At 40.0% G+C, this 21737-nt stretch overlaps 1 protein-coding gene across 1 annotated transcript in view; it reads left to right on the top strand.

Annotated features, from left to right (window-relative positions):
• The window catches only part of LOC100705237 (receptor-type tyrosine-protein phosphatase gamma), a 127493-nt gene that overhangs the window by 81888 nt on the left and 23868 nt on the right, over positions 1-21737 (top strand). Inside the window, exons 4-8 of the mRNA XM_005453547.4 lie at positions 1880-2028; positions 9560-9655; positions 12287-12353; positions 14655-14812; positions 15966-16158. Coding sequence (XP_005453604.1) covers positions 1880-2028; positions 9560-9655; positions 12287-12353; positions 14655-14812; positions 15966-16158 — 663 coding nt within the window. The remainder of the gene's footprint in view (positions 1-1879; positions 2029-9559; positions 9656-12286; positions 12354-14654; positions 14813-15965; positions 16159-21737) is intronic.

The following is a 21737-nucleotide window of genomic DNA, read 5'->3' as shown; positions in this document are numbered from 1 at the left end:
GCGAGAGAAGGCGGCTGTGTCTTTTAGCGAGTCATGCAACAACTTAAAGAAACTCTGGCTTTTACTTTTAAAGCGGCGTCTTGGAGTCGATTAGTGGAATGTGGAGGTCAGTGGAGGCGGCCGGTGCAAGCTTTCTCTGAGACGCGTCATTGTGATCATTGCTCATCTGCTCACCACCGAATTCTGCAGATTAATTTATGAATCATTCTGTAGAGGCAGAGTTTTGAATGCTTTCCATTTTCTTTTCTTATTAATCTGCAAACACACAGTGCTCAATGGAAAAACAAGTTGTTGTTTATTAACATGGACTTGACACACTATTTAGATGATTAATCATAAGGTTGACTTTTTGCTTTAAGTAGCAGTGTTCTTTGAATGATTGTACAAGGTTGGCGTACTTTTCTTTTCTAAGTTTTTCTCATTCTTCTTGGCAGAATTGTTAAAGCTCAACAATGCTGGAGGGGCAGCATCGATGCACTGCTGTTCTTTCTGCAGATGCTTTGGCAGGTTAAGGTTTGAGATCTCGCCGGGTACGACTTTTTCTAGAGCCTTTTCAGGCTTCAGCCCAACATTCGCTCGGTCCGAGATCACGACTGCTTCTGGAAACGATTTTCACTTAAGAATGCTGCATATATCTTTACTTCCATCCTGATTAGTCTCCCGCTCCTTGCATGATCCTGTCACCACCGTGTTTGACTGTAGGGAATGTATTAATGAGGCGGTGCTCAGTGCCTGGCTTCTTCCGCACACGTTGGGAGTTCAATCTGCCTTTTAGTGAAGTATGGATTCCTTCTGGCCACTTTACCATTAATGCCTGATTAGCTGAGTGCTGCACTGATGGTTGTTGTTCATTAAGGTTCTCCAGTCGGCACAAAAGAACTCTGGCTCTCATTCAGTTACTGTTGTGTTCCCGTTAGCCTGCAAAACTCACACTGAGGATGACTGGTGGCTGCAAAACTTGAAGATGATTTGAGGAAGCAGAGCTCTGTCGCACTTTCAGTGCTGCAGAAATATTACGTCTTTCTCTAGATCTGTACCTTTTCACAATCCTGTCAAACCCATGGAGTTCTCTTACCCTCAATTATTTGTTTTCATTCTTATACATCCATTTCACTATGACACACTGTATAGAGCGGTGTCTGCACTTGCTAATTATGTTAAGGAAGTGGAAAATTTCATTCTTATATCTTTAATATATTAAAAACTGTCTCAAAATGTGTTTTTTGTGTAATAAATTTGAAATTGTGGAAAATGTGAAAGGGTCTGAACACTAATAAATGCATTACAGGTCTTACAAAAACAAATCATGACAATTTATGGACTGACTGTTAGAAAATGTCTCCTGCATCAGTCACTCCCCAAAGAATTAAGATAATTTGAGATTTTTACGTTTCTTATTGCCAGATAGTTTAGTTTTTAATGAATATATATTTTTTAGTTTAATTATTTCAGAATAAGTCTGCGGTCTACACAGCTTAGTTAATCCGTTTAATAAATGCAAGTTGTAGAAAAGAATTGTTGAATTTGCACTATTCATCCGTGCATTGATCATTAAAGCAAATCACAGCTACTTAGCTACTCTTTGCAAGTTTGATTTGTCACATCGGTCTCCCCCAGTGAGTTAGTTGTCATTGGGGAAAAAAGAAAAGAAAAGACAAATCAGGATTCGGGTAATGAGAATGAAGCCGTGATCTTGAGTTAATAGGCACAGGAAAAAAAATGTCTAAGTTTAGACTGCCCATCTGAGCTTCTGTAGACCATGTTCTTTGATGAGTAATCTCCTTTGCCCTGCCTTAACACAAGTGTGCTTATTGTCTTCCCTTGTTTGATTCGATTCTCTCTTCTTTTTTTTTTCTACCTCTTTTCTTTTTTCCTCCAGTTGCTATACTCCTGAAGGATGAGTACTTTGTAGCAGGGGCTGGACTGCCAGGGCGCTTTAAGGCTGAGAAGATGGAGTTTCACTGGGGCCAGAGTAATGGATCAGCAGGCTCAGAACACAGCATAAATGGCAGAAGGTTCCCTGTAGAGGTAAAATGCCATGTTGCTACCATGCAATCTGATAAATGTGCGATATGGAGTGTTGAAGGTCAACAATGAATGTTGGAGAGAGATTAGTGAATTGCCTTGGTAGATTGTAAGTTTATGAATCCGTAAACACCAGCATGTATTTTTTCCCCCCACATATTTATCCAAATTATTTATGACAAGGATTTGGTAGTTCTTTAAAAAATTTTGCAGGTATTTATGTCATGAGCCTTTGTACTGAGCTAAGGGAACATATTGATGCACAAAAACATTAGTTTTCATGTCAAGACACGATGCTAGTTTGAGGCAGATCATTGGATCAAAGTAAATCCTCTTTATATTTTAAAGTAAATTCTGGATCCAAGGAAAATGAGAAACAGTGCATCGTCTTTAGTTTGCATTTATTTAAATAATCTTTTGCTAGCTGCCACATTGCTACAGATTGTTGTCTTCACACGTCTACTAGAAAATAGCCGTATGCCATAATTGGTGAGAAAGTACCCCTGATGATAGAAATCTGTGTCTTGCTTCATTTTGACAGCCTATGACATTTGCAATACAGAAAGGCTTTTTAATAAATTGGGATTATGGTCTTCAAAACACATGGGAATTTATGCGATAGGGAGCGTCTTACGATCGCATTATGGAACTGGCTTAACACGAGAAAACAGACTGGAAGTGGTTCAGTTCCTGTAACGTGGCTGTAAAGAGTGACGCCCCTCTGAATTATTTATTGTCTCCACATATTAAAGCACAAATTTCACGTTTAATATCATGCATAGATTGAGGTATTAGTGACTTTGAATGCATCATTTATGCCAGCCATTCCTAGTCGCTGTCTAAAATTGAAATTGCAGTTGTGTAATGCTCTTCTTGCAGAGTGGGGTCATAGAATACGGTTTTTGCCCCCTCTTATGTCAAATTGTTGATAATTAGTTTAAATTTAGCAGCATATGAAAACAGGAAGTGGCTGTTAGTGAGCCTTTCTGTCCTATCTCCAAACACACAGCTAGAAGCCTCCTGTGTTTGTTTCTTGGCCCTCCTCTTTGGAGCCATCTCTGCAGGCACAGCTTTTGATGCTGAATGGCTGGGTAATTAGATTTATTTTTGCCACATAATTTTGTGTTCAGTGTAGTGTTAAAGGGCACCGGATAATGTACAGCCATTATAAAGCTGTTGTGCATATGGCTCCTTTGATGGTGTGCTCCCTAATAAGACTGCAGAATTTACTTTAATAGCCAATTTGAACAGCTGTTGGAAAACAAAGCATTTCTTCCAGTAATACAATTTATAGATGAGAAATATAGATTTGTAACTTGGTATACAAAAAAAAAAGTATGCTAAGGTTTTGCATTGAATCCTCTGTCAAACAACATGGATTCCAAAGCTAATATGTGTTTCCCTTTATAAATAAGCATAAAGCATACCAGCCATGGAACCAGTTAAATACACATTAATGATATAATTAAGTGGAAAAATTCCAAAGTCATAGAAATATATACATGCATACATACAGAGGTGAAAAAAAATATTGTTACAGCTGCACAAGATAAACTTCTGCTGTAATGCCAGCACACGCATCCATCATCAAACACGCAGAAAATAAAGCTAAACATCTACAATTGCTGAATAATTGTCTGCTGACAGTGGAATTGCAAAAATGTGGGTATGGTGCTGGCACCCTAGACTGAATGCTCCTTAATGTGTAGCAGCAATCAAGAATGAAACTCTTGCCATTTGCAAAGGACATCTGCTATAGCCTTTATCTCACTAATAAATGAAGGAGTCTCTGTATGTGTGCATGCGGGTCCTTTGTATTTCTCAGCAAATCTTCTTACAGTCTATTTCACACTGCTGGGGATGAAAGGAAGTGGGGTGTTGAATGTAAAGTGGCTGTCAGTTGTTTTCTGTTACCATCTGCATGTGAAGTATTTTAGGAACTCTGGTTAACTGTAGCTTGTACTGATAGATTGCATTATTGAACACTGATAGCACCAACATTGTAGTGTCTACCAACAGGCATGTAAGGCTATTTAGATTTAAAAATTGTAGCTACATCTAGGGTATGCTTATTAATTAACCTCTGCTGATAGGTGGTGCCACATGTGACCCATGACGCACCACCCAACAGCAGAGGTTAATTAATAAAACTGTAGAGAAGTTGGGCACAGCAGTAGAAAGGAGGGCTCTCATATTTGATTGTGAATGTGATATATGTACACTGTTTGCAATTTTTTTTTTTTTTTTTCTGAACTCAAATCTTTGTAGCTATCAGCTGTCCTACTTTCTGTTTTCTATTTTATCACTGCAGTGGTTTTATCAGAGCAAGTGTGCTGTCGGCTCATTCAAAAGAAGCTCTCTCTGGATGGGCACTGCAACTTAAATAATGGGTGACCCTCTTCTTGTGCCATGTCTTCTTTGAACAAGCATGTCAAGAACATGCAACCCAGATAGGACTGACTTGGCACAGTATAATGGTGTGTGTGTGTGTGTGTGTGTGTGTGTGTGTGTGTGTGTGTGTGTGTGTGTGTGTGTGTAGGCTCACCAAAAGCCACTCGTAACTACAAATAGTGACTGTATTGTATCAGAATGTGCTGCTCCCGATGACATTTCCTATAGGAAGTACGAAAAGGAATATTCCAGACATCAGTCTGTACAGACATCCATCTGTATAGGAAAAGGAAATGTATGTACAACGTGCACCACAAAAGCGGCACTGACTTGGAGGTCTTTTTTTTCCTCTCTTATCAAAAAGTCAGCTGGCATACTGTACATCAGAAATGATAGATTACCTCAGATACCAGAAAGCAAACATGAAATAAAATGATATGTTTTGAAGGGAAATGAGGTTGTGTAGGATATAGCCTGTAGCCATTTGGCTGTTTTACCCAATGTCATTTCCTTTTCTTTTTTTTTTTCCTTTTCTTTTTTCTTTTTTTGATATGACTTGGCAGAATTTGATGTATTTAAGATGATATTAAACCTGACACGATGTGTGCAGCCAATCTCTGCGTGTTACAGCCTATGGATAAATGTTTGTGCTCGATGTACCCAGTGATCCTTTATAGCAGAGGTTGGCTTTTGTTGTGTATATGTTTTTGTTCTTCAAGAGTTGAACAGCATGACCTTGGAGGTTGAGCTCCAGGGCTTATTTGTCTCTGCTAAACAGAAACTGTTTTCCAATCTGCTGCTGTCTAATTATCTCTCCACTTTAAATGCGTCACTTTGAGCTCTGAGTCACATATAACACTGTGCATAAAGCTTTTGCTTTTTCAGTGTTAAAAAAACGAGGGGGGGGGATTTACTATCCCACCTGCCCAGAAGCTCGAAAGTGTATACAAATGTGGTTCACATGTGTCCAGAGGGTCGAAACACAAAATTTAAATTCAACGAGCTGTATTATAGAGCAGGTCTGGCTTTGTACCATGGTTATTTTAAAAAGTAAAGGGGGAAAAAAAACAATGGGCTCCTCGGCCTGTGGCTCCTGAGCTTGACATTAATCTAACCGCGGTCTTTTTCGTGGGAGTGAAGTGGGGAAATCGATAGATGGACCACCTGTTCGCTCAAACAGCGGAGTGAAAAATGAAACTGGAATTTTTTTCTCCCTCAGGGTACCATAGGGAGATCTTTTCTAATAATATATGAGGGTGTCACCAAGGTTAGATTAATTATACATGGATTACAAATCACACCTTCGAAGGGTATGCGTTTCCACACAGTACTAGGGATGTATGAAAAGTGTTAAGGTGAGTGTACAGTAAGAAAGGGAGAAGCTGAGTAAAGAAGAGTGTCAAATGAGCGAAGAGCCACTCCATTAGATATCCTCAACTTCCTAATAACTACTGGAATGGATTTATTGGCTGATATTGGCATATCAGACAATTTTTTTTAATTTCTATTTTTTTTTATTTTTATGTACAGTCCTTAACAAATTTATTAGGCCACCACCCAATATAAAGTTTGTGCCACAGCTGCCCTAAATTAACAGTATTGGTAATTACCAAAATTACTTTTTATATTTCTATAATGGTTAGTCCACTCAGTATGCATAAGCTCTTTAAACGAAATATTGTAAAATATTTTAAAATTGTTATCTGTGCATTTTCAATGAAGCAAGAGGAAAATTGTAAAGGACATTATTTATTTTGATTTTGATTAAGATGCCAATTTCCTGAAAAGAAAGATTTGTTTTTAGTGGTTGAATTTTATACTAAAAGGATCACAGTTAATTGCTTTACAGCAATATATGTGTATTTTTTTTTTTAAAAGAGAAAAAAGTAACTTACAGTGAGTCTAAACGGATCCTACTCTGGTACTGTGCTGCAGACAGTGCTGAGATGATCAGAAATAATGCAGTCAGAGCGTGTTTTGCTTAACAATCTCTGATGCAACGTTTCCTTGAGCATATTTTGCTGAATTATCTTCTGGGCCAAGTAAAGCCCCTCAATAGGCCAGAAACAGTCGATAATATTGGCCAGCCGATGTATGCTGAGCCTGAAATCTCAGTGTGCTGCACCACTGAGATAACTCAAATAAGCAAAAGATGTTTAAAAGAGGGGGTTGGGGGGTGGGACACACACACACAACCAATTACAAAAATTGCGAACAAATCCAGACAGTGTTACAAGTACAAAACTAGTGGAAAAATAAATAAATATATGGATGTGTGTGTATATATATATTCATATGTTTGTGTATATTCATATGTATATGTGAATAAAATTTAGAAATAGAGAGCCAGATAGCTAGCTATAGTATAGATTGTACTATATGTACTTGGTAAGTCTTTTACACTGAAGTGGAGATATATTTGTTCCACTCTTACTCTAGCAAACAATTAGTTCGGTCGCTGTCATTTTAAATGTACATCAGTGATGTCTGTGCTTACTGACACATATATTGTCTTGTTTTGAATACCTCAAGAGAATAACTACACAATACGCGTTCTTACGAAACAAATTCTGACAGGGTAGTGTCGACTGGCATCATTTGCTCCATGGCTGCTGCATTTTGTGAGCATCTTGTTCAGTCTTCTGACTACTCGTATAGTAGTAGATTTTTCTACAACGAAGACTACCTTTCAACATGCATAAACACCAAGCAACACCACAACAAATGTTACTTTAATGCACAGAGATAAAAAAGTTAGCTGCTTGCTTAGCATTGGGTTCAGTATTGTCGCTGTCAACAGCTTCTCCCCCTCCTGGCTGGTCCCTTCCCTTCTGCTACACAGTGGAGATGGGTGAGTTAAAGGTGAAAAGTGTGCTGCAGCATCCACACACAGTTATATGACCATTATGAGTTGCATCATTTCATTTGGGTACCTCTACAGGTCCCTCATGTAGTTGTATTTGTCAGTGTGAATACACTTGCGCTCACTATTAGCACTGTGTTAAGCATGGAAATGCGCAATTTGAGACCGCATTAGTTACATAGACTGGATGAGCTTAGCTTCTCTGGCTGAGAAGCTGCTGGTTGCCAAGGTGCTTAATTTTTATAGATGCTTATGAAAAGTTGCCCACAGCTTCTATGATTTATAACCTCAGTTAACATTTTTCTGTTGACTTTATAGTCTAAATCACTATTTTCAGGTCATATTGACTAAAATTCAATTTATTTTGTATGTCACGGTCATTATTAGAGTCAACTGGGGTGTGCTGGCTCGCTAACTATTTGTCAATAACAAGTTATGTGAAACGGCGTCATAGTTGACACTTCCATCTTTTAGATACAGTTCACAGATTTCCATCATGTGCTGTCTTTTACTTTCTCTATAAAGTTCTGTCAGTCATTTGTAATGTGAAATACTAAGTTTAATTTAGTTGTTCAGCAGCACCTACTGTGCAAATTAACACTTTATTGACACTTTATTCGTCTTGAAAATGAACGCTCTAGCACTTTGTAGGTGCCCAAGTGAAATGATAATGTAGATGATTATGTGCGATTGGAGTGCAAGAATGGAGAGATTTATCTGTTAATGACAAAATGCTGCGGTAGCACACTTGTTGTAAAGGAAAGAAGAAATGCATTTGTGATACTGTGATAACATCTAAGCTCCCTCCGCCAACAAACTTATTTCTTGTAGATTTTGTGTCTTGCCTCAATATTTTGCCGTCTTGGGAAATCACGCCAAACATGACTTTGTTTTTCACCTGTGTGCGCCTAAATGGAACTCGGGATTGCAGAACAGCTTTCAGCACTTGTGTTCACACTCACTTTGTGGCGAAAAAAATGGGTTGCTATAGATAGAGGCTCAGAGTATGTGGACAGCATCTCTGTGCATTACTCATAGCTTAAAGATTGGTCAGACCCCACGTCTGCTCCTTTTTGAATCAACAACTTTGAGCACTATATGTAAGCGTGGATAAAGCTCACTCTAAAGAGCAGGGACTCTGACAAACCTAAAAACAAAATGTTGTAATTCTGCAATCGGGCGATTAAAATTCCTTTACATTTTTCACTGCTATGAAGAATCCAGTTTTCCAAAGTGTGCTGTTAACAAGAGCAGGTCACATGAGCCAATCTCTCTGAGTAAATGAAGCCTAAGGGGGTGAGCTTAATTGGGTAAAGTAGTTAATAACATCTGAAGGGTGATGAATGGCCGGTGCTCTTTCTTGCTGAGTTCTCAGACAACAAATTAGTTCCATTAAAGGCTGCAGTTAAAGGAACTCTGAAGGAAACTGATTAACTCAAATTATCTGAGTAATTTTGTACCTGGTTAAAGCTGATGGTTAGCATTAATGGATTTATACACTTATTTACTTTGACTTTTTGAATCTGTTGTCAGCACAGCCACGTGTGGTTTGTGGCTTCTCGTAATTTTCCTTTGAAAAGAAAAAAGGCATGCATACCCTTTAATTAAATCAACATCTAGGACCTTTTTCTTATTGCCAATTAACTTGGTTCAGTGACATGAAAGGGTTTTTCAATTTAAAGAGGCTTGAATGTGCGATGATAGACAGCTCCAATTGCTACTTTTAGAATCATTTGCTGATTCTGGTCAGCATTACGGTTATATGTCTGCTTTGAAATATGAAAAGAAGAAGGGTTTTTTTTCCTTTTTAATTGAAAACCCAAGGCATGGTACATGCTATATATGGTGTATTCTCTGTATGCTGGTTTTCCGTTTTATAACCCACACGCCCAAAGCTTTGTTTTGAAATCCGAAGCAGTGTTTGTGGGTGATTTAAGGTAATTTAAGCAGTGATCAGAAGAATGCCATTCTGTTAGATCTCAGCACAAGGGGGGATCACGTTCCTCCAGTTTTTCCTCTCTGCTCGTGACTGTCTGTTAGGACAGTCACCCTGAGGAATGGGATGCTGTATTTCTCTAACATCCTCCAGGAGTGGCAGCACACAAAAAGGAATGACACAGATTATGGGAGATTTATAGGAGTGATAAATACACCCTCTTTTATGCCCCTCAAAACAGCTTTTCATCAGCTCCTCAGCAGTGTGTCCAAGTGATTGATGACAGGACTGTTCGCTCTCCTTGTCCACTCCTTAAGCTGTTTATGCTCTGTTTCCCACCCCAGATGCAGATCTACCTTTACAATCCGGATGACTTTGACAGCCTCAGTGCTGCCATTAAGGAAAGACGCATCGTTGCTGCCATGGCCATCTTCTTCGAGGTAAAGTATCAGCAGAGCTAAAGTTCGAGACGATGCACAAGAAAATCCAACAATGCACCGCAGCTCTAGTCTTTTGGACTGGGCAACCGTTTCGCTCCAGACTAAATACCTAATTGATGACCTACCATGAAATTTAATACACATTCAAGTTCCTCTCAGCTGAACTGTGATGGATGGCATCATTGGTGTTTTATGAGCAGATATCAGTAAAAGTTACTGACATTATCATCGGCCTTATGAGTGTGCATCCTTCATAGCTAGAACTTAGTTTCCTCATCAGAGGTCTCAGAAGAGTAAAACCTCGTTGTAGTAGCTCTGGGTGTAGTTGCTGGAAATATTGATGGAAAATATCCTTTTTCACTGTTGTATGAAATGACTTACTGCCAGCTGTAAGAGATCATTTACAAAACCAAGGAGATGAGTGAATAAATGGAATAGATAAAAGGAAGCTGCCTGTAGGAGTCAAAGAGGATTAAAACGGGGCATTGGAACTGTGAATTTAAGATTGGGATTGTTTTTGGTCCAATTCTGAGAAAGGTAATCATATAAATTTTTCAAGTCCGTAAATGATAAATATTTATTAGGAATGATCTTTGGCACCTGCGTTGCGATAGGATATTTTCTCTCCAGCTGGTTGCTGATTGTTTTTCTTGTTCTGTGGCACACAGCAGATTGTTTGCTGAGATACTACAAATTGTCCCCTGAAGATCTGAGCACGTAAGCTCTTAATGGGCAAGAATGGTCCTAATTTCTATTAGGTGTACAAACACCTCCAAGATTTAAGCAGCAGCACTGAGAACTCCGGGGTTTCTATCTCTTAGACTAATTTCTATTAGCAACAACTTTACAGTTGGTGGCAGCTGATGAATATCTGCTAACCTTCACCTTAATAGTTTATAGAAAAGGTTCTGTTCTTCGACTGAGGTAGGCTGGAATCGGGACACAGGTGTTTGCAATGTAGGTCTGCTCTTAGACAATGATGAACCGCGTGTGCACGAGGACCTAAATGGCTCCGCTGGGTCCTGACAGCCCTATTGCTTACTGCAATTAGCACCACCATACACAATTTGTTGGAAAAACAGTTTACAGTGTGAAGGTTTTTAAGCGGGCATGCACACACTGGCTCAGATTTACTATTTCTAATCAATGAAAAGTATTCTTCCTGTGCTCCCCAAAGGCCTATTAATGGCCTCTAAGGTGTGCATATTATCCACATTCAGCATTCAGCTCCAAACAATTACTCTCCTCTGACTGACCTGAATTAATGTCGAGCAAGGTATTATTGGTCCCCGCATCCCAACACTGTTTTTGTCCAGTCTTGTCTCTTAAGTGGGACGCTGGGAATATTAAAAAACGTTGGACTGAGCAATATTGCTCATCTTTTGTCATTTCAAACAATGAACTGCCAGCCCAACAGATAAAGAAGCCATCATCACCAGTCCTCTGGAGATGGCACAGGAGGAGGACTGCTGTGGTCATTAAAACATTTTAAATCATCTGGAAAAAAGAAAATCGGATCTGGATTTTTCAAAAATCGAAAAAAGTTTCAGAAAGTGTCTCCCTGAGTGTTGCTCAGTGAACATCACGATGTTCATCTCTAGTTTTTTTTTTTTCCCCCCCTTTTGTGTGCGATCTACATTCTAGGTCACAGGCCACACATGGATACTACCCGTAGATCTGCAAAGACCAGAAAATGTGCATTTGTTTGGAAAAATATTTGGCATTTGGGAAAATGGATGAGACAGCTCTCTCAGACAGAATTTATCAGTATACTCTGCAGCTCGACTGTAAAAGCACCGAGTCCTCGGCAAACCTGTGCCTCAGCAGACAGATATTGAGTTATTTTTGCCACCATTTCGTTCTATTGAGTTTCGTAGCATTAGGAAGCACACTCGTGAGCTCATTCTCCCTACCTTCATCTGTCAAATGTACACTATTAAAAATTATTTTCATGCATCTACATCATAATGAAAATCATATCGGATGAGTAAAGACATTATTTTAATTTGATATGAAGTCATTCTATCAGTACTGTGTTGTGAATAGTTTTTAATTAGGAAAGTTCAATCCAAAGAACCTTAGTAACAGACGTATGAAACTTTGTTGAAAGCGTGTTTTGTAGCTGAGATTTAATTTAGTTTGCTTTAAATCACGTTTGCAGCAGATGTGACTGTCTTTTAAAGTAGTGCAGGTTTTACTGTACAGTGCATGCAGTATCACAGCGAACGCAGGCGAACTCAGTCTTTGAAATGATCAGATATGTTTAGTGTCTTTTATAAAAATCAAAGCATCAAAAGCAAGTTAACATACTAAAGGCAGAGCAGGGATTGGAGACGTAGTTTATGGTTATGTTGGAGAGTGGGTACTGCACACAAACATCGAGGTTATTTTGTAACACATTTTTAAAACTGTGTGATGATAGGTTCAGATTTTTGGTGGTTATTTTCCAAGTAAACCAGAACAGTCAAACCCTGAAACAAAAACCATTACAAGAAGCGGAATGGAAAAAGATGGCTTTTGGTTCTGCGGTTTAGTCCGCTGATGTCGATTGTCTTTTGGTATTTTATTTGGATTATTATGGAAGTCTGTTAATCCCTTTTCTAATCCTTTGTCTCTGGATGTTTCCTGCAGCTGGGGCAAAAAGACAACCCAGCTGTGGACCCCATCATCCAGGGATTGAAGGGAGTAGTGCATCATGGTAAGTAACGGGCACGTAACCCCTGACACACTGTACTTTCCATAGAAGAATAGTTTTCATGCCATTGAGTGCTCGTCATTCTTTGTTGAGCTGCGATGCTTTTATTTGTTTATTTCATATAGTTTTAACTTTAATGCCATAATCTCTCAATCTCGCAATAAAACATTACATTTGGGGAAATAAAGTTCTAATGGGATCTTCGAAAAGCAATTGACCCTTACAAAATCCCTCTGATGTTTTCGTAATAGATGTTTTGATTTATCCGCAGAGGTAAAATCCTTTTGCCATTGCAGATATGGTGCCGTTCCTCCTCCTCCTCCTCCTCCTCCAGGAACAAAATTTCGACGCTCTTGCATTCAGCTGCTTAAGCACTATTATTTTTAAAATTCCAAATTAGTCTAAACACAAGCTATGAGCAGAGTTTAACTTCAAAAGGAGATAAAATTTGTAAGATCCCGCCTCTGCCGTGCTACTGTGGCTCCACAGTAGGAGACCTCCAAGGAGCTTCACTCACAGAGAAAGAACTATTAATTACATCTCAGCCTTAATTAGACAACCCTTTGTTTTAGTCAGGCTCAAATGTAAATCTATGAGCTCTCATGGACTGCAGCTCCTGCATAAGCTTATATTCATATTTAAGCTATTAATGTCTTGTGTTTTGTGCTATGGCACAATTCTTCATGGCATATTGTTTTAAATTACTGCTGCTGGGCCGGCGTCACGGGATTCATGGCTTATGCAGTCTATAAGCATATGTTTTATCACGAGTGTGTAATCCTTTACTACAGATGAGGGCACAACAGCTCTGTTTACACGGACACGTTTGACTTGTTTTACAGCCTGCAGCTGACGGTCTTTTTGTGACCATAATCGTAAACAGACAAGGACATGTAAGAGTATGAGGATATATAGAAGCGCAGCATAATTGCTCTTCACTCACGCTGGTTTTGAAAGACCAGCGCTGGGCTTCACTGAATCGATTCTAATTATAATTCAACAACCTCAACTTTCTGGAGATGGGCGTTTTGATGTTTTGCATTGTGGGCCAGCGAGGTTATGACATTTGGCATTCACGTTGGAGGGGAAAAAAAATATTAGCGGTGTTCTTTTTGTTAAAGATAAATGTATAAGGGTAAATATCTGACCAGAGCAAAGTGCTGGAGATTACAGGAACACATGGGATTTGGCACTTTGTTTTGGCAAATTTTAAATAACTATATTCTGATTAGCCTTAAACCAGGATAACGTGCGTGTGGTTATTTTCCAAAGATGTAGTTAAGCTCCCTTTTTCTTTTGTTATATAACCTCGATAAAGACAGATTATCAAACATGTTGCATATACTTGATTATTTTGAGTCTCCAAGTGCCTGGACTGCACAGATGTCCATGCTTGCACCACATTATTTCATTTCCTGACTGAAAGAGAGCCTGGTGTGGGTGTGGTGGTTTTTGGACTGTCTTCCTCCGTGCCTTCTCCCCTGTTAGGATGCTTGGTTTTTCAACTAGCTCGTTATCCCGCAGTCATCCATCCATCAACATCTCGGTGGCCCATGAGCGATAGGGCACGTACACAGTCTGAAGACGGAGAGAGGAAAGGCTGTGCGCGCTGAATTTCAGTCGGAGTAGAGATGAGGCATCAGGGGCGAGGCTTCCCGTACCTCACCAGCCTGAATATAAACCACACCCTAAACCCATGAGCTACAAGAGATTAGATCTGAATGAAGTTTGGCTTTATGTTGATATTTGTCATCATAATTCAAGGAGAAAAAAAACAATCAAACTGACTTGCATAATCCACTTTGTATATTCTCAGGACATATAGGAATTTTCCTCTAAAAGATGCTGCTTATTTTTTTTGTTGTTGTTGTTGAGTGTTTGTTTTTCTGCACGGTTTTGCCTGATTCTGATCAGAGGACTGAAGAGATCCAGCAATCATTATGATCTGTCGTAATTCCCATGGCCCATGCCACAGTTGCTGCACTGAGCGGAGCACGCTACCACCCAGCCACAGATCAGCTGTCAGAGCTGGCCATTTTATCACACTCCTCTCCCTTTGCTCTTCTCTCAGTCCATCTGAGTACAGAGATCTGGCCAGAGTGATAACAAGTGGTGAGGCTTTTAACTACTGCCATTCCACTCGTGGAGGTTTCAGGAAAGCAGTAATTATGCCACACCGGGAATGAAATGAAACAACCTTGTTAATGTTGGTGTAATTGTAACTTGACACATTCAGGGTTTTAGTGCACGGAGCGATATGCTTTACAGCGCTGTGCATTGACAGGTTTTGATCTCTTTACACAGAAAAGGAGACCTACCTCAGGTCGTTCGTCTTGAGGGATCTGCTGCCATCGTCGGTGGACAGTTATTACAGATACACCGGCTCTCTGACCACTCCGCCCTGCAGCAAGGTAGTGGAGTGGATCATCTTCTCCAGGCCTGTGTATCTGTCCCACTCACAGGTGCGTCAAGTTCACATACTCGCGCGTGCACACACACACACTTGTCCATACAGCTCTATTCTCCACGCACAGTCAGATCCCATTTGCGCACAGTCAGTGGATCGCTTGCTGTCCCACGGTGTCAGTGCACAAGCAATTTTTCCCCTCATCTGCCTCCCCTCCTTCTTCCCTTTTCCTTCGTTCCTCTCCAACTCCTCTGCATATGAAACCATCACTGCCTATATAGTGGATGATTAAGCAGGAAGGGAGAGCCAATTACTGGCATTTGAATGATAGCAAGTGTGAGATAGCACCTATGCATATATTGTGCTGTTAGTGTGAGACATTGACTAAAGACTCCTAAATGGAATACTACCCTGTGTGGAAGCTGGCTATCATACTATTAAAGTTGTTCAGGTTCATCAATTTAAATTCTCATTTACTGGAAGTAAAAGTTTGACACGTGTAATGAAAAAAATGCCTTTAAACTACTCATTTATGTGCTTTACAGCATCTTGCCTCCAACGGTTTTTGCTGTTTTGATTTGAGAGATAATATATGCCAAGCCATGCCCAGTGCTTTCTGCTGATCCCATACACAGTCCTTTGCTGCATCTTTTATACAAACAATTCTTAGGTTACCCAGCTGCGTATCCTCTAGAGAATTCTGTGCTGTAGAAATTTGCAAGGCTCAGTGGAATTTCTATCATCTTGCAAGAGGACAAATCTTTTGTTCAGAAATGACTTCTCCTGCAAGAATATTGACCCACCTTTACAATGTTTGTGACGCTCACAGATAGTCTTTTATGAACCTGTAATTCATTTCTCCAAGCACGCATAGGACACATTGATTCCACAGTATCTGTAATGTGTAGTCATTACAGCACACTGCAGGAGATCATTCATGGCAATCAATGGCCACAAATTTGCCCCATTGAGAAGTTACAGCCCAGCATGCAGCCCAGGGTGATGATTGAAGTCTGTGCCTACTGGTGCCTGTGGTGTGAATGTTACTTGCAAATGCTGTACTCCAGTTGTGAAGAGTCAGCTACTGGCATGCAACTACAAATGCAGTTCTGCATGATATATTGAAAGCGCGTGGACAGACACGTATACATATGCACAATAGCACTTGAATTTGCCTCAATAGCTATTCTTTGTTTCTTTCTATCCAGCTGGAGGCTTTCTACTCCATCTTTACAACAGAGCAACAGGACCACGTCAAGTCTGTTGAGTACCTGAGGAACAACTTCAGGCCCCTGCAGGACCTGGGCAATCGCAAAGTTTTTAAGTCGGCTGTAGAAAATGCATGGCAGAGGGATTTGACCGAGATCCTGGGAAGCCCTCATAGCACCGAGGCTTCAAAAGGTAAGCTTTGTTTTCTCTATGATTTTTAGATTTTCTCAGCTGCAGCACTACTATAAAAGGATTTGCTTAATCCACGGAGCTCCCATAATTACAATTATTACTAACTTTTTCAGCGGTGAATAGCTGCTTGAATTGGTAGCTAATATTGCAGCGTGGATTAATGTTATAAATGCACACTGTGCTGAATAGTGTTGGCATTAAGCCAATGTTGCATGGACCAAGATCTGTGATAGAAACAGTCTTACAAGTATTTATTTTTCTACTTTTTCTACCATACTGAGCCCGGCCCTTTTTCTTTTTTGGTTTTTGACACGCAGGTAGTTTTAAAATACTCTAATGCACTGTGAAAAAAACTGAAAAGCAGGAAAATGCTAAGAAAGGGCAAACTAAATATAAGGGCTTAAGGACTTCTATCAGGGTTTGTAATATGATGATGGGTTTTCATGCTTTTTTTTTTTTTTAAATGGGAGATGAGTGTTTAAACTATCTCGGTGGGTTAATTTCAGTCACAGTCTTTACCTAAATATATACTGGCAAGATAAGTGGGCATTAATCTAAACCTGTTAATTTTATACTTTATTGGCTCAGTAAATGTTAACATGCTAATGAAAAAAGACTCTAAAGACACTTTTAATTTTCAGATTTATAAGAACAGAGTCCGTTCACGCAATATGGGCCCTACACACACACACACACACACACACACACACACACACACACACACACACACACACACACACACACACCTACCTACCTACCTACCCATCCATCCATCCATCCATCCATCCATCCATCCATCCGTGTGTGTGTGTGTGTGTGTGTGTGTGTGTGTACACACACATTGGAAACCAAGTCACAAACTACCAAATTACTGAAATAGCCGCCCAGCTACATAATGATTTCAACTTAAAGTCTAACAATCCTGTGAGCCTGGGCGTGTGTGAAACTGTCTATACTGATCGATATTATTAAATGAAATGTGCAAAGAGGGCAGCAGACTCGGTGCAACACGTAAATAAAATGACTAATATGAATAAAGTGCTTTATTTAATTTAGTTTATGCATTGTTTGGATTTTGTTCCTAGATTCTGACGGATAAAAGAGTTTGTTAGCTGGCAAGTGTTGATTTTTGCCAACTGAAATTAGAGGCAGATTTTATTTGCTGTATCTAACTAGCTAATCAGGCTAACATTAGCATCATTAGAATTTAGAGAACATGAATCCTGGGAGATCAGGAACCAATCAGAGAAAAACTAAATATTTTTCAGCTGCTATTTTATTCACAAGGTGTTGCCATAGCGCGTAGCGCCGCATGTCTGATTTGGCATATGCCGGATGCGCTTCCTTACACAACCCCAAAAGGATTTGTCTCTCCTCCTGGGATCAAACTGGTGATCTTTTGTTTGTTAGGGAAATATCTAAACCGCTACACTATGAAGCCATAGGGAACCAATCATAGAGCTCGGCTCAAATCAGTCTGTCAGTAAAGGGACAATTTTATTGTGGGTTTTTTTTTTTTTTTTCTCGTATTTTGTTAGATAAAAGTTGAACAGAGGAGAAATCAGTAGTTTTATGTAATAATTCCAATTTCAGGAGCTTTTTGGGTAAAACTTGGCACATTTGATTCTCTCACTGATACAACTGATTCTTCAAAGCACATATTAATACCAGGCACGGACCTCATGCAGTGCTTGATCAGAGTATCTTTGTTTGTCTTTCTCTTTTATGTGTGCATCTTGCCGTGCTGGCTTTAACCGAACAGTACAGGAACTATGGAGACTAATGAGAAAGGCTGCTGCTCCTTAAAGTGGTGTTGTTGGTGTCTGGCAGGGAGAATTGATTGGGAATGCTTGTGATGAAGTTGGAGCACTCTAACGGGGCCGATCAGCAATCATCATTAATATGTGGTACAGCTAAAATAGACCCATACAAATTAAGTTGTGAAATTGCTTTTGTGGCATTATGTCAGTAGGCAGAATGAATGGGAACCAGTGTCTTTTAATTTTTTGTTTACCCCTCCCTCGTCTTTTTATTTATTTATTTATTTTCTGTTTTGCAAAATCTAATCTGCATTTTTATCAAAGAATATTTTGATGTAAGAATGTATAGGCGATTGGAGGTTTAAACACTGTCAATCTCATCTGCAAGGATGACATCTGTCAAGGTTGTGCAACGGGGACTGTTTGTCCGCGCACAATAAATGATGGCTTTGCTTGTAAATGGCGTATGAGAGCCAGGGCCGCACCTTCACTGAATGCTCCACCGCTGTGGCTTTTATGGCAATGGAATTTGTTTGGCCATTACAAATGCAGAGCTAACCTTTCAGATGCAAAATAGAGATTGCAGATTAGTTTGTGGTGGTGCACTGTCATTGTTTGTCCAGTAATAATGCCAAGATATATAGGGCACTATTTATTTTATCTTTGGTGTGTCTTTGCATGTGTAAAAAAACCCCAAAAAACCCCAGCTCTGCCAAAGCCATACCCTCCATTTAAAATGTAATTAATTGAGACAATGGTGATACTGCTTTTTATATGTCTTATCAGATTGCTGTGTTCATTATATTCTCAGTTTAGGGAACTGGCGATAATATGTTTCGAAACTGTAGAAAATGACAGCGACAGTTTCCAAGAACCCACAATGATGCTTTAAACTTTCTTGTGTTGTCACTTACAGCACAGAACTGAAAAGTAATGAATGTATAAAGATATAAAGTGGAGAAAGGCTGCCATGTCCTTGCTCCGGAACAATTATAACCGAAGAATGTTTGGCATTTTCCTTGAAGAAATACTCCAACAGTAGGCAGTTATTCGATTTTCACCCAGTCAGCCTTTCATTTTAATTAAAGGAGCATTAGTCTTGAAAAAAAAATCAGTAGGTGTTAAGATTGTGGTTAAAGCTATAGGCAGTGAGTAGAGCTGGGCGATATATCGAGTTTTTTTAAAAATATCGATATATTTTTATACGAGATATAAGATGTGACAATATCCTTTATATCGATATAGTCTATGTTACGTTAGAATTATAGTTGCGGAGCCGCAAGTTTGCCTCTCTTTCGTCCACTTTTGTCTTTACGCAACGTTACTTGACCTCGCCTCTCCTTCACTGAACACAACTCCCCCTCCTCCCCCATCGCTTCACCTGCAGGCAGCGACAAGATGGACACGGCAAATCTCCGTTAATGAGTTACTGCGCATCGCCCCGTGCGTGGGGCTGGACGGCGTCAACGTGTTAACGGCCTGAAATCCTTTCATTTTCTCAAAAGTTGACTGCGCGCCTTTTGTATGAATTCTGGTTGTGCTTGATGACCGCGAACCGATTTTATGTGATACACAGCGCTCAGCAATCTGTCAAAAATGTTTTAGTTCGACTTTGGTAAGCTACGGAGCTGCACCGCTTGATGGATTGTCGGAGCATTACGGCTACCGAGGAGCCTCGCGGAGTAAAGCTGGGCATACACTGTGCGATTTTTCCAGTCGCGTTATTCAGCTTCAGCTCAAACTGCACGATTGACTCGCAGGGGTTAGAAGTTCGTCGGTCACGATGCAGGGTCTCACACTATACGGCCCGATGCTCTGATGCGACCTGAGTGCTCACACTGTGCGTCCATAAAAATGAAGGTTATAACAGAAAATCTGTCGCTCGCTCTCCCTCTCTGTCTTTCACTCACACAGACTCACGCCACCACCATCAACTTTGCTAAATTGCTAATGAAAAACATTGATCAGGCGGCTGTAATTGAGCAGCAATGTAAATCCAACTATTTTCACGGTTGTTATGGTCGTGATAATTTTGTGATGCCACATCGAAAAGACTCAGATGAGCTTTCCAAAGTTCTACAAGTGCCTCCATCGCTTGTGTCCAGATCACACGCTGCACTGCTGTGCTGCTCTGTCTTTTCACCGGCATTTATGTGTTTGCGCGTGCGCAGTGAGAGCGGCTGCGGTGACACCCTCACGACGACCAAGCGATTGATGATCGGGAGCTGGTCGTGAGGTGTTAATCGCTTCTCGTTACCCCACGTATACTACACGATGAACGACGCACGATGAAGGCCAAACTCGGGCCGATCAACAAAATGGTTGCACGACTGAAAAATCGGCTCAAAATGGGCCAAAAATCGCACAGTGTAAGCCCAGCATAATACGTACTGTGCTTCAACGTAATATTACCACATTGTGTGTGTCTAAGGACCATAAATGGCACCTGTTCAGAGACATGGTTACGAAGCGGATTTCAAACTCCAGGCTGTCAGTCACACAGTAGAAGTTGGGAACAGAGCAGCTGTGAAATTTGTCTATGTTATTATGCTCAGCGTCTTTTAGTTTACATTTTGGCTGCACAATTGTGAGCTCTTTGTTATGCACAAAATAACATAGTTTTCTTTTATTTATAGAGCATCATTATTTAATAAATGCTCATAATTTATTTTTGAGTAGTTTTTTTCATGTACATCTATGCTGTATGTTAATAAAAGTGCCTGTGTGACATCTGGGACACAGCTTTGACTAAGAACTCTCTTTTTGTTCTTACTTTATGGCTTAAAAAAAAATATCGAGATATATATCGTATATCGCCATCTAGCTAAAAAATATCGAGATATGAATTTTGGGTCATATCGCCCAGCTCTAGCAGTGAGCATCACTGTCAAATGATTATTGTAGTTACTGTGTTGGTTTTTGATGGTTGAGATGACACGCATTACTCAGCTCGCGGGCAAAGTTCACAATAAATATTTTTTTTTGTTTTGTGTTTTGAGTAAAATCCTTGTCTCCTCGATCATTCAAAGCTGCAAACAGCTTCTTTTAAAAAAATACTGTAAAGGCTTTAGAAGTGAGACGCTTTGGAACTGCTGTTTGTTGACAAGCGTCGATTCATCACCGCTTGGTAGACAGTGCCGGGAGAAAGATTCATGCTCTGTGCTGAGTGGTGTTGTAGACTGAGGTGGAACCTCTATGATACACGAATTTTGAAGGTTACAGCGTTTAAAAGAATTCCTCCACTTTTAAAACAGTGTGTACATTTTATTGTCAGCTTAAGGTTTTGTTTCCACTCGATCCTGCTCTGCGGCGGTTTTTACCAAGTGCAGCTTTCATAAAACGAACACGTGCAGATCTAAGTTTGAAATCAGTGCCTGGTCGCTGCGTTTGCTCATAACTTGACCACATTTAAGAAAAGGTTGCTCAGATGTCACGTTTTTAGGAGAAGAATCACATTTTTTTTCTTTGCAATATGCAGAACGGAAGAAGCTGAGATGGTTACTAATACGTGCGTGCTGATTGTTAAAAGGATGATGATTGCCATGACAGAAGTGATGCAGGCAGTAAAACCGCAGTGACATCTTCAGCTGCTATTAAATTATCATTGTTGAGGTTGACAACACACATCCGACAGGTTTATAATACATTTCGCACCTGTCACATCTAATCAACACCCCGAGATTTTCTTCCTTTTGTTTTTTCCCCCGTGTTCTCTTGACTGATTTCTTTCCACCCTGTCTCCCTTTTCTCCCTTTCACATATCGTGGTGCATAATTTGTGTCATAGCTTCAGTGTGCAAATGGAGAAAACTGTGGTGAC

This window comes from Oreochromis niloticus, linkage group LG5, assembly GCF_001858045.2.
Source record: "Oreochromis niloticus isolate F11D_XX linkage group LG5, O_niloticus_UMD_NMBU, whole genome shotgun sequence".
Taxonomy (NCBI): domain Eukaryota; kingdom Metazoa; phylum Chordata; class Actinopteri; order Cichliformes; family Cichlidae; genus Oreochromis; species Oreochromis niloticus.
Note: the sequence above shows the minus strand (reverse complement) of the source record. Positions and strands in the feature narration are given on the sequence as shown.